The sequence below is a fragment of the Pygoscelis adeliae genome, unplaced genomic scaffold (genome assembly GCF_000699105.1).
Source record: "Pygoscelis adeliae isolate BGI_AS28 unplaced genomic scaffold, ASM69910v1 Scaffold307, whole genome shotgun sequence".
Classification (NCBI taxonomy): Eukaryota; Metazoa; Chordata; class Aves; order Sphenisciformes; family Spheniscidae; genus Pygoscelis; species Pygoscelis adeliae.
The window spans coordinates 130,571-144,408 of NW_008825110.1; the positions used below are offsets into that span (position 1 = coordinate 130,571).

Sequence of the window (13,838 nt, forward strand, 5' to 3'; positions counted from 1 at the left end):
CCAATATAAACAAATTACACAACTGAACTAACATTTACACTTACACACTTTACACTGACCCACAATCACTTTTATTTTAATGCAACCAGGTACGGAGCCAAAGGATCTTGTTGCTCATGGAAATTTTTCTCCCCCCCCCCCCCCAACGTTTAGAGAAATGCAGAGTCAGCAAAAGGGGCTGAACCAAGAGAAAACCCACTGTTTCCAGAACAGATACAATACAGCTGGGGACAGCACAATCTGTTCCCACATGGTGCTTTATGAAGATGTTTCATCACAGTGAAGGGAGGTGGGAGGAACTTGTGCTGCTGCTGCTGCTTACACTGTGACTGTTCTAGGTATAAACAGAGGGCTTCAAAGTCTGCAGGTATGTCACTCTGGCAGCTGTCAACAGTGCTAAAATTCACTCCAAAAGGTCAGTGGCAGTGAAAGTTCTCAGGAGAAAAGAGAACTAAAGAGAACTCGTGGCTGGAGCTTATAGACATGAAGAGTCTTCAGTATTACAGCAGATGACCTACTGAGTTACTAACTGTGAAAGGAAGGAGTTTAAAGAATGTGAAGGAGAAGAGAACTCTGCTCTTTTCCAATCAGGTTGCTCTTGCCAGCTGATACTTTGTGTTACCAGTCTGAATCAAGAGTGTTCCCAACTTCTTAGGGGGCCAGTCTGGATTAAAAGTTTTCTATGAAAATAAAGTGGCCACATCTGGTTAGAGTAATACAAGTACTGCATGTATTTTGGAAAGACAAAACCTCATTTTCCCTGGGCTGAGTTCTAAAAATGACTCAACCTACACTTCCACTCCTAAATAGCTAACCTAGTTACAGCTAAATAAAAGTACCTTCATCTTCCTCAAACTGAGTGTTGACCACTTTCATCAATAAAAATTGCCATCATTAAAAATTGCCATTTTTTAAGAGTAATACAGTAATCTTAGCAATTAGTAATGGAAAGTAAGATATTCCCTGCTCTATTCCTGAATTTCAAGTGCATAAGTTACCTTGTCAAGGAAGAATCCAGAACCATGAGACTTTACCCACTGCAACAAACAATATAAATAGCAGACAAACACAAGCTGAAAATTATTTGTCTAAAGAATTTGGAATACATTTGTAAATAGGAAATATATTTTTAAAAATGCAAGAATGATTGGTGAATGGTGTAGTGATACTAAACTGAGATTATTTGTTACAACTGAACTAAATATGGACCAGCATTTAATTTTCCTTTAAGCAAAATATCTGTTCTAGTGTCAACCAGTTCTATTAATTGCTTGTTGATTTGCTTTTGCAGTGCATACCCAGTCCCCTGTAAGTAGTATACAGTATTGCCAGTAATTTAATGCGCTGTGTTGTAATAGTGTCTTTGAGGATCTGGTATTATACTCCACCAAATTTCTAGCAACCTTTTTAATTTCCTTGAAACTAATTTGGTGACAAAACACCTGACAGCAATGTTTTCCAGCAGTCACTTTAGATAACTGTGGAAAGTTATGCAAGTCTAAACTAGATAGAATATTCAGAGTGAGAATGCCAGTATGTTATAAAAGATTCAATCATGAAGCAGAAGGGAATGAAAAATTATTTTTCATAAGAGAACTGTGTATAAACTTTCTTGTTTGTGTACTGTCAGGCTAGATCTGACTTTCTCAGCTGAGTCAACTCCCCAGAATTCATAGAAGAAATAAGCCTTAGTTTCCTTATTGTGAAGCCAGCATAATATGTTTGAAAACCAGATGAGAATTAGATCCTAGTTCCATAAATCTCTAATATCTCAGTGATGAGATCATGTTTAAAGGATTCTAGGTGGATTCTTTGCATTACTTGGTCAATGATCTAGAAATCTTCCAAATTCCAAAGGGAATGTAAAATGAGATCATGCAGGTAACCAGGTAAGGCCTGTTTTTCTGTTGTTTTTTATATATGGGTTTTATTTAGTTTGGGTTATGATTTTGGTTGTTTTTTTTTCCTTTTATACTGATACTAAAACTTCTGTTTATTATACTTAACTGCAAGTAGTTTTAAAATAGTGTAAAATCCATTGAGTCACGTGGAGTCATCCCTTATCTACAGGCATTTAAGAAGAGAATCATATTGAAAAGGTCAGCCTGACATTCACCAGTAAGGAACTTAGTCAGGTGTTTTATTATGTGAAACATATTTCTTTGGATTCTTTTTTCAGTAATCACAATATTTAAAGGTAAAGTGGAAGAAGTTGAATTACCTGTGGATAAAGTAGACATCATCATCAGCGAGTGGATGGGTTACTGTCTGTTCTATGAGTCAATGTTAAACACAGTCATCTTCGCACGAGACAAGTGGCTGGTAGGTGCTCTGCATGTCATACTCCTTGCTGGAGCAATCGTCATTTATTTTCTGACTACAAGCCTTCCCTTTCCTACTGTCACCATAACAAGACCCAGTTACATCTCCAAGTGCCATTTCTTAGGCTTTAATGAAAAGATTAACAACGGGAATCTCAGTGAAAGAGCTTTGCTTTTGATTAACTGCTGGTGAAATTCCTATAGACACTATCTAATGACATTGCCACAGGCTGCAAGAGTTGCTGAGATTAAAGCTGATGTGACAATAAAGGCATGCAAGGGGTGCTTGTCTGGTTTTTGTATGTGCAGTTCAAAATGTGATGTCTTTGTCAGGTGAATAGATTACGAGATCCATTTCCCCACAATTCATCAACAGAAACCTGGAGGGCTAATGTTTCCAGACCGAGCTGCTTTGTACGTGGTAGCAATTGAAGACAGACAGTACAAGGACTTCAAAATTCACTGTGAGTAAACGCCTAACAGTAACCCTTTTCTATGGTTATTTCCCTAAACTATTTGATTTATAGTGGCCTGCTGTAATCTCTTCACTGGCAAAGCTTTGCAAAAGCCAAGAAATCATGCTGACCAGGCCAGAATTCCAATATAAACATGAACTCTGAGAAAACTCTAGTCTGGTGATAGGTTCAGGAAACTTGCAGTAATTTAAAGTGCACAAAGGAAAGATGCATGAATAAATTGATGTAGACCTTGCTTAGAGTTACATTGATACCTCTACCTCTATTTTAAAATGTGGATTTTAGGAGATTTGTTTTGTTGTTGTTTTGATAAATACATCATCCCACATAACTGCCATTAAAATTGGTAATATTCTCTTGGCATCCAGGTGCTGTTTTTTGTTTTTAAAATAACAAGAACAGAAAAATTAATAAGATGCAAATGAATTGTAAATGTTAAGAAATAAGCCTAGAAAAAATATCTCACTAATAAGCTTGTCAAGGAAAAAAAAAAAAAAAAGTAACGCTTTTTTAAAACACTTTATATGAGAATTTTTAAATCAAAAATAAAGATCAGAAATTTTCATTTTACTTTGATGTGAAAAAAAGTTCTAAACGTTTTTGTTTTACTTCATAGATGCATAAAATTGTCTTTTTCTCTACATTTAAAATGTTTGGGGTTTTTTTTCCTTGAAGTTTCATTGAATAACTGGTGCTGTTAGTGACCTCTACAGGTCCAGCCTCCTGCTCCAAGCAGGCCAGATTTCACAGTTAAAGCAGGTCACTCAGGGACCTGCCCTGCAGAGTCAAGAGATGGGGATTCCATAGCTTCTCTGGGCAGTTGTTCCAATGCTGAAGCACGCTCAGGAATAAACATGTTTCTGAATATCCAGTCAGAATTTTCCTTGCTGAAACTTGCCTCCATTGTCCCTTGTCACCTGAAGGGAATCTGTCTTTTTCTTTGTTTCTGTAGCAGCAGATAGCAATTAGATCCCACCATTAGCCTTTGCTGTCCCAAGCTAAGCAAATCCAGTTTTCTTGGACACTTCTCATATCTTAGCATGTGGTTCACTTTCATCACCGCAATGTCATACTCCTGGTTCACGTTCAACTTGTTGTCCCCCAGGTCAACCAAGTTTGGATTTATTTGGTCATAATAGTTTTGATGAAATAAGTAAGTTCTACATTATTTCACTCTTCTTTTCTTTTTTCTTTTTTTTTCTTTTTTGACTGTTATTTATTTTTCAGAGCTGGTCAATTTCACTTAAAGGCATTTTCCATTAAGGGGAAAAAAAAATCACAAAGTTCCTAAGCATTTTTATTAATTAAGGATACATGCAAAAGCTTGGGTAAAACTAGTGGGTTCAATCAACCTTTAAATGAAAATGCCTAACTCCTCATTCCTTGCCTCTCAGCTCCTATCAGAAAAGAAAGTGTGGTGTTTCTGTAATCAAATTCAGTGCCAATACACAGAACTGCCAATGGGTCAAAACTGCTATTTTGGGTCAAAAGCAAGCCCAGTACAGTGAGGCAGCGCCAAGAAGTCCGTGTAGGTGCCAGGGAGAATTATATCTACTCCTCAAACACAGCCTAGATTTTTCTTCTCAGTTTTGTGATGACCTTGACAGCTAAATTCCTTACAGAATTTACAGATTCAAAAGGATGTATGAGGCATCCATTCTGTAAAGGAATCAAAGCCATTTTGGCCTAAAAACATCCCTTATGCCTTCATTCACCTTGCTTTTGAACCGTTTCCTTTCTAGGACTTGAGCCTTTTTCTTTTCTCACAGACAATACACCTTTTTTCAACTCGTTTATTTTTTCATCATTTAAAAAAAATGTTTCGGGTACTTTTTCTCTTCTAAAATGTTTTCCTTTAAGAGACTTTCTTTTCTGATTTCACCTCTGATTTCCCTTCCCCCCTTACTTTTTATACCTCTGTGTCTTCTTCACTTATTTCCATCTCACTACCTATCTGCACCACCATCTTGTCTCTCTTTTCAGTTTATAAATCCTTGATGGTGTCTCCTTAAATTTCAGTTTTTCACCTTTCTTTTTTCTCTCTTAAGGTGTATAGAGTCTTGCCTTCATATGAGATGCAGGGCTGAGCATTTCAAACGGTACTAAAGAACCATCACACTGATTAAGAAATAATGCAATATGAGGTTTCTAAAAAAATCTGACTTCTGATTTCTCAAATGCCACAGAGTACTACTATAGTCAATTACTCTGATTTCCTGCAAAATGTGAAATATACAATTTTATCTTTTAATTCCTGCGACAGGTCTCTGTCTAATACAGACTGTGGCATATATTTCGAAGGCATCCCATGTAGGCTGAAGTACATCAAGTGATGGAGGCCCCAACAACTCTGTTAATAAATTGTTCCTCCAGGGTTTCCTAGTTAATCTTTTCTGTGTAACCTTGTAAAAACATATGGATTCTATAAATATAATCTGAAGTTCCCACATGCTCATGATGCCTGAAGCAAAAGTTTTGATCACCAGCTCCCCTGAAATATTGAGAAACTCACAGCCCAATAAAGAGATAATTAAAGAACTGTTCATGTCCAGATTTGTTCCAATTTAGAAATACGCAGATTTTTTGCTCATACTACATTTACAATCATAGTCCTCTGGGAACACCAGTAGCTCAAATGCTATGCTCTGAAAAAACAAGACATTTCAAACATGCTCACTATTGCTGTTTATCAGTTTACCTTGCTTGTGTTCAAACAATTTTTTAAAAAGTTCACCATATTCAGTTTAGACTTTCAGGTGGAGCACTGAATGGACCTTGACTTGTATGATTCATAAGACTAAGATTTCACTTTTTTGGGAGGTGTTTGTTTTCATTTTGTTAAGCAATCTTAAAAGCAAAGCCAGTGTACTTTTCAGTGTTTCAATTTTTTAATGTTTTCATTTTGTTCAAGAAAAAAAAAGAAAACAAAAAGCAAGATAAGAAGCATTTATCAGAACAATCGGAAGAACAGTTCAAATATAGAAGATCAGCATGGCTTTTAAATCTTTTAGAAAAGGGACATCTTGCTTTTTTGTCATGATGTACATGCAGATTAAAACTTGGATGCCCCAAATATTGAAACACACGTGTAATTCTACTCCTGTCAGTAATTCACTTGCTGAAACTAAGACTACTTAAATAATTAAAAGAGCATGCAAACTGCTGATTGAATAACAATCTATATAAAAAGGAAATATTAACCAGAATGGATAGGATAGGAAAGGATACAATAATCTTAGCAACTATTCCCAAGTCTCAACCTGACATATTATATGATTTTGGGCAACACTCTCAAATGTCTAAAGCAATGAAAATCATCGACAAATCTCATATAACACAGTTTTGGGGACACCAAAAAACAAGGGCCACTTGTTCAAAGATGTACATTGAGGGGTTATTTTGCCACAACTGCATTATCTGTAAAATAGCAATGATGACATAGACAACTGGGGCAGGGAGCAAAGAGCTAAAGAGGAGAGCTGAAAGTTAGGGGATGGCAGAAATTCTTTCAAATGAAAGATGCTTTGAAAAACAAAAATTATTTTTATTATTACTGCTAATCTTTGACACATCCATTTGCATTGACAGGGTGGGAGAATGTGTACGGCTTTGACATGACCTGTATTAGGGATGTTGCCATGAAGGAGCCTTTGGTGGACATAGTAGATCCAAAGCAAGTGGTGACCAATGCCTGTTTAATAAAGGTTTGGTAATTCCAAATATACCTAATTATGAATGTTTACACCTAACTGTAGGATTCTTTGGAGACCTGCTGCTTATGTTTTACTACCAGCTTTGTATGCTTCTAACTAGCTGCAGAAGCATTCATCATAGAATGCTATCACATTAAGAAGGAAAATTGTGCAGTTTTAAATTAGTCAGTACTAGTAGGTTGCACATGCCCAATACTGTCACCTCAGCTAAGCATGAACTTTGATACCCTGATCACTTGTGGAATACCCAAAAGCAAGATGCTCCTTGTGACTCTACTCATCTGGCTACTGCTAACTGTAACTTAAGACCCTTACAAATTATACATATGCAAATATTGGATAAATAGAGACATGGTGTGTTTAGATATGAATTTTAATTGCCTGCCTTCTTGTAAATAGAGGTTGGAAATTACTGATGTAATGCTGCTGAGGAGAAAGGGTAAATTAACTCTATTTGCAGTAAAAAAGACTGAAGCATCAGTTTCTGAATTGGTCAGCTCTGATGAAATAACTCTAATTTACTCCAGAGCATGAGATCAGAATTGGAACCTAATTTACTTGTATAACTTCCTCATTCTTAGCCTTATCCAGAATGTTACTATGTTCTCCCAGCCCAAACATCTGCAGCCAGAGGTTAGCTTGTACCCTGTTCCACATGTAAGACAGAATGGTCACTACTCCCTGTTCACAAGACCAGGTTAAGAATCCATAGCCTGCAGGAACAGAACAGAAGCTCTAAAATTCCTTCCATGTGAAGCAATCCTCCTCATGCGGGACTACTCTCATGAATAAGGCTGTCCACATCAATAGCAGTGGTAGGGTCAGGTCCATGAATCCAAGAGTGTGCTCATTTATCCCGAAGACTCAGTTCTAATTTTTCCCTTTCACTTCTTGCCAGTAACAAACACAGCATTAAGTATTCCCATATGCAAGAAGGAAAGACATACCTTCAGTCTGTAGAAACTTTACTGAAAGCAGGAAAAAGGAACAGAAGTAGAAACTCTGTGTGAGTACATATGCATGCACAGCCTATCTGCACTGAGGGGAACACAAGATGGTTGTATCTGAAAACAGCCTGAGCCAGAGCAATTTAAAATTGCAATACACACAAAATAAACAGCTATTTAGACTGCATAAAATATGTCTGGAGAGTGAGAGACAAAATGGGTTGGCTTCTCTGGAATAAAAAGTTATAAAAGCTGCATGCCCTTAAATGAAGTGCAAATCTAACACTTTCTTTGAAGTCTTTCAAAGTCTTTCAAAGTCTGAAATTTAACACTTTCTTAGAAGGTCTTTGAAAGTAATTGGGTTTAAGAAGACAGACAAAATTTTTCAAACTGGTCCTATTCAGGTTTTATATTTAATTCTACACAGCCTGACATCTTTTGTCCATACACTGAATGGTGCTTTACCATGTAATGGCAGCTTGGGAGCAAAGCGGGTAATAACTACACAAGCAGAAACCACTCTCTGTTCCAGAATCTGTCCCTAATCTCACAAACTGATGACTAAAAAAAGTGAAAATTGTCAATGAAAGGCAGGAAGGAGGGAGGCTTTTGTTCAGGCTAGCAATATGGAAGCAGGAAAAACTGAGGCTGCATATCTTTTTTCAATTTAATGTACTTTTGCGTGTGGTTTATTTATATAAAGAGCATTTCTTTGATCCTGAAATTATTTGTGAATTCAGAGAATAATATTAGCCTAAGAAAACATTTGAGAATAAACAAAGCAATAATGTTTAATTATTCAAATGTTTTATTATAGCATTTAAAGATGGCATAGCTTATTCATATTAGATTCACAAAGGGATTTTTTTTAGGGGTGTATTCAACCCAAAACCAGCTAACTTAGGGTGCCTACCAGATGAGTCTGGGTTCCCTGTACATTAGTCTGTAGATGAACTAGTCACTAGATGCATTCCTAACAGACCAGTCAGAGCCCTGTGCTTCTGCAATTATTTCAATTCCCAATTTAGTTGCTCTGAATTGTTCTACAAAATCAGCAAAATAAGACATCAACCCCTGCATGCTATGTAACCATGATGCTTATCTAGAATGCTGGAGACTTCAGTAAAATTTCCTCATTTGTACTCTTCAGGAATTGGATGTAACCCAAGTCTTGAACACTTCAAGGAACTCTACCCACTAAGCCACAGGTGCACGGGGGGTGGTGCATGCAGGGAATACTGCAGCATCTCTGTTGTGGAAGCAATTCCCCTTTGAATGATCTCTTAAAAATATCCCAGGGGCATAGGAATTTTCCTGGCAAGTAGGAGTCCTCTATTTAAATTCCAAACCAAATCAGCCAGGGAGGGTAATGGGACCAAAGCTTCTTCAAACCACCAGAGTCAATAACCGATCTCAGGAAAAGTGTACAAGTGTCCTTCTGAGGGCCCACTGCTTTCAGTAACATTGCCTGAAAAAATGGAAAAGTTTGTTTCAAACTCAGTAAAACAGTTGTGGTTTTTTTCTCTGATTCCCTTGCATATTAGAGAAATATAAATGGGTTTGGGTTGACCCAAAACTTCTCCATGTTAATTTTGATTTGGTGTCAGCACCAGAGACTACAATAACATAAATCAATTCTTCACACAGCTGTAGAAAAAATTGCAATAAGAGAGTAGCGAAAACTCACAAAACCAAACAAGAATGAAGACCATGCCACATCCAGTTTATAATAAAAAATACTGTTGGACTTTCCTGAATATCCTCCCCTATCTAGCCACAGAGAAAGAACAAAAAAAAAAAAAAAGAAAGAAATCTACTTCTATGCTCCCATTTGTCCAGGAACAGTTTAAAGCTCCTGCAGGTCACAAACCACTTTAAGATTACACAGCTTAATGCTACTTAAAGCACAAACTGCCTTCCCTGAACAAAAAAAAAAAAAAGCAACATTCTTGTTCATCAGAGAGCATAGCATAATAGCAAAAAAACATTGACCTATATGCTCAAATATCCAGTCCTTTGAGAAATTTCCACTGTTTGGGAATATCATGATTCACCTGTATGAAGCCTTATTTCAAAGGACCTGCAGTATTTTCTGCAAAAAGGTACTGTTGCTCAGAGACATCCAGCCACACAGGTGAGGCACTCACCTCATCAGCTCCAGTGAGTCCCACATTCTTCTCCCATAGTAATCTTGACCCATGAGGGTTAGCACAAGGTGTTCCTCATGAGACTTTTCTCTTGCTCCACTGCATCTTCAGTGAACTCCCTAATCACATTCCTTTCTCCCAGCTTCTCCTAAAGTAAAGCAAGAGGCACCTATGCCACTCATTTTCCATCTTTCTTCAAACACTGCTCTTTTTTTCTCATTTTTCTTCTCTACTGTTTTCTCCACATGAAAATCTCCCTTCCCTTTCCTAAGTGACTTTCTCTGTCTCTCTTTCCTTTCCAACAGTTCTCCCCACAGTCTTTCCTTTCAGCATCCTCAGATTTAACTCTGCCTATTCCCCCCAACCCCCAAAAAACCCAAAACCCGAACAACACCCTAGTAATTTTCAGGCATTTCCTTCTGTGCAAAGAGGAATAGGTGGCAGAAGAGGGGCCCTGGCAGGAGGCTGAGGTCTCTGTTATCTAGAAGCCATAGCTACACTTGCTTCCCTGTTATTTCATCTAATAGAAAATGAACATATGCTGCAGTATCTAGTCAAAACAATCTCAGATACTTCAGTCTTCCTTTCACTGCTCCCCCGAAACACCCAGAATTTAATATTTCTTCTCTCCCCACATTAATACTGTTAGTTCTCTGCACTCTTAAAAAAAAAAAAAAAAGAAAAAAGAAAAAAAATTTTCTTTTGGAAAAGTGCATGTGTTTTGGGGGCTGACTATTGCATTCAGTGCTCCCCTCACATCTGTATGCATGTGTGCAACTGACAGTATAGGTCATTTTCTCAGTGCTTGTCAGAAAATAGGGTTTGGCCCCTTCTCCTTTCCCTAGCAATTAATTTTACTTCTTAGCCTTCAGATCACTTCTCAGCCTTCAGATCAATCCTTTTCCTGAAGCTGGCAATACTGCTTGTACCAATGCTGCCTGTGCTCCAGCTTCTGCATCAGTTCAGCACCTTTACCTGCTATGATTAGGACTGCCTTCATCATCACATCCTATGTTGGGATGACCATTTCCCTCTTTGTCCAAACCAAGACAGCTGGTGCAACGGGAGAGAGGAAGGGGGGAAAAACCGCAACCCCAAATCCAAAAACAAACAAACAAAACCCCCCACCAAAACCAGACATTCACTGACATTTGAATCTCTAACTTATCTCCATGCTTACACAATCCTAGCTGAGTAGGCTGACTGGCTGGGAAGGGGATCAGAAAAGAGGTGCAGTGGCACTCTAGAAGCAACCTTAATTAGGATTCACATGAGGAAATGGGTCAGGCAGCAAGTCAACATTTTTTCCCATCAGCAAACCTGACTCAGGGCTGTTTCTCTTATTAGTTAGGTTACCTTCAGCTAGTGATAGGGTGATGGGTGATACCGTTCAAACAAGAAATACATAGCAGCTGGCAACACCGCATCTCAACCTCACTGTCATCATCCCTGTGATTCTAAATGATCTTCTATACATCATTTGCTCAGTCCTAAAGCAATTTGTGCCACAGGGCTGCCCAGGAACCATTCTTTATGCAATGAATGTAAAAACTGGACCTCTATCTGTCTCTCTACAACAGGGACATGTAGCATGGGATGTCTCATGGTCTTTCATGCAGTGTCAGCCACAGTCTGGACCTCTTTATTTAGCTGATAATTCTGACACTTTTATTGTTGCTCAGCTTAACACATTTTATTTTTTTAGTATAATTAAGAGCTGTATTTTGATCAGATCACTGCTTAACTATGCCCATTTTGTTGTTGTTTTTGAAATCTGAATGAAATATGGTAAATCATGACTTTTCCACTTATTTTATGCAAAGATAGCATTTCTCATCTGTGCTGTTAGCTGCAATTAATGTTCAATGAGCAGTGACATTTAATATAGGAATATATAGTAGCCAGAGTACAATTCAAAGAGATCACCAAAACATGATCAGGCCAGTTTCAAAACTATATTAATTAATAAAAAAACCCACATTTGTCTCATATCTTGCATAGTAAAAAAAGCATGTTTCTGTCCTTAAAAAAATGACTGCAATAGTGACCACCATTTTGTCCAGCACATCTGTTCAATATTTCCGAGACATTTCCACTAACTTGTCTAATAAAAATATTTCTTACTGCTTTTGATTCCACTTTACCCTGCAGAGCCAACACAGCTTAGAGAGAGGGAGCTAGATCCCTTTTATGTGCCTCATCATCGGACTTAATTCACAACTGCCCCACAGTGATACCACTAAAAAGCCACCAAAAATTACAGAAATCTGCACCTATCACCCACCAGTCCAGTCTAGCTTGTCAAAGCAAATTTTGCAGGCTGCTATGGAAGTCAGCCAGAAGACTTCAGAAATTCTTATTCCTAGTATGCTTTTTTCTTTTTATCTTCTCTTGAGAAAAAAAAAATACATTTTAAGGCTATCCCAGCTTTAAATGACCACTTATAAGCATGGGTCACTTATAACCACTAGTGACTCAGGGTGCCATTGCAATGTAGTAGAATAATTTTTGTTATGGTTAAGTTATTCTTGAAGAGTATTGCTAATCAGACAGGCCAAAACTATGGCTTGCTTAAATCATCTCACCATAAGTTTTTTAAGTCTGAGAAACACATGATATGTGGTCCATGGAAAGACCTCAGTAACTGAAATATAGCTGCATCTTTTGATGTCTATTGTTGCAGAGTTCTCTTAGGTTATAGAATGCATTGCTAAAAGAGCCCTCTAAGAGCCCCTGTTCTAGACTCTGCTCTCCATTTCTGCACTGTGAGTCTGAAGTAAAGCTGGTGAGGTCAGTGATATGATTCCTGGCTTACGCTGGTAGAGGAAATTTGGATTTCTGCCTACAAAGCTTCTATTTCTCTGTATGAATGAACAGTTTTGTTGTTAATACTGTCTTTCTGAATAAAAGATAAAAATATTTTGGGGGTATCTGGCTCTTGCCACATATGCCCTGACAAGGACAATAAGAAGCCAGATACACTTAGGAGGATATCAGAAACTACACCGATAGGAAACATTTCTCATAGCATTAGAATACAATTAATAGTACTTCAGACTTAGTATCCTCCCTATCATGACTGAGTTTTGGAAACAACCCAGATAAAAGCAATACCTAGCTGGGAAAATCAGATCCATCTAAAAAACTCAGTTTAAGCCTTGAACAGTGAGATTTAAGAACTGATGGGAATAAGCAATCTTGGAGACTACATCATTGCTCCCAACTACTGCAATCAAGCCATAGTACAATTTATATGATTTGCTTCTGTCTAGTTCAAGAGTAAGATCCCTACGCTTACTATTTGGAATTGGTTATCTGACACAGGACTAGAAAGCATTATCAGTAAAAAGCAGACCCCTGTCATGCCTCAGATGTTTTCACTGCTTGACACAGTCAAAGCACATTCCCTTCCAGAGATGCTCAAACAAATCAGAAGTTTATTTTTATTAAAAACCCAACTCTGCCATCTTTCCTCATGCTGACAGTCCCTGATGATGAAAGGTCTTAGAACTGGTACTTATATCTCCATTTCAACATCCATTGTGCCTATATTTGTCAAAGCACGTTTTCACTTTGATTTCCTCCAGCTCCAGCAGCCCCTCCCTGCCATTCCCAAGGACACACACTCTTCTGTGAGTGGTCTCTCTTGTCACACTCTGTCAACTTAGTCAGATAACTGGATCATTTGCTGATGATTTGATATATTCAAATGTACCATTGATTTCTTACAGTGTTAAAGGGCTGCCAGTTGTCTTTGTTGCTGATCGTTAAATAAAATGCTTCAGTACATCACTTAACACTTACCTTAGAGTCACAGACATCTGCATGTATGTCTTTTTCTTTCTCCTCAAAACAGGAAGTAGATATTTATACAGTGAAGACTGAAGAATTGGCATTTACTTCTGCATTTTGCCTCCAAATTCAGCGTAATGATTACATTCATGCCCTGGTCACCTATTTTAATATTGAATTTACAAAGTGCCACAAGAAGATGGGATTTTCTACAGGTAATCTGTATTTCTTTTAATTTGATTTCTATTGCTATCAGTATATCAGTGCTACTGGTCAGATGAAGGTTTACTGTACCACCAGGTTTGAATTTCAGTGATAAAATTATTGTCACTTTGGGGTAGGTGAGCAGGATGGGGAAAGCACAACTGCTTGTAGGAATTCTGCAAAAACAGAGGCAGGATCTCACAATGGCTACCAAGCTTAGAGCTCCGCAGGAATTATG

General features: G+C 37.8%; 1 protein-coding gene across 2 annotated transcripts in view; it reads left to right on the top strand.

Annotated features, from left to right (window-relative positions):
* The window catches only part of LOC103920228 (protein arginine N-methyltransferase 8), a 72,625-nt gene that overhangs the window by 51,086 nt on the left and 7,701 nt on the right, over positions 1–13,838 (top strand). For both annotated transcript variants that reach the window (XM_009327913.1, XM_009327912.1), the window contains 4 exons: positions 2,180–2,322; positions 2,698–2,785; positions 6,386–6,501; positions 13,461–13,611. In XM_009327913.1, coding sequence (XP_009326188.1) covers positions 2,180–2,322; positions 2,698–2,785; positions 6,386–6,501; positions 13,461–13,611 — 498 coding nt within the window. The remainder of the gene's footprint in view (positions 1–2,179; positions 2,323–2,697; positions 2,786–6,385; positions 6,502–13,460; positions 13,612–13,838) is intronic.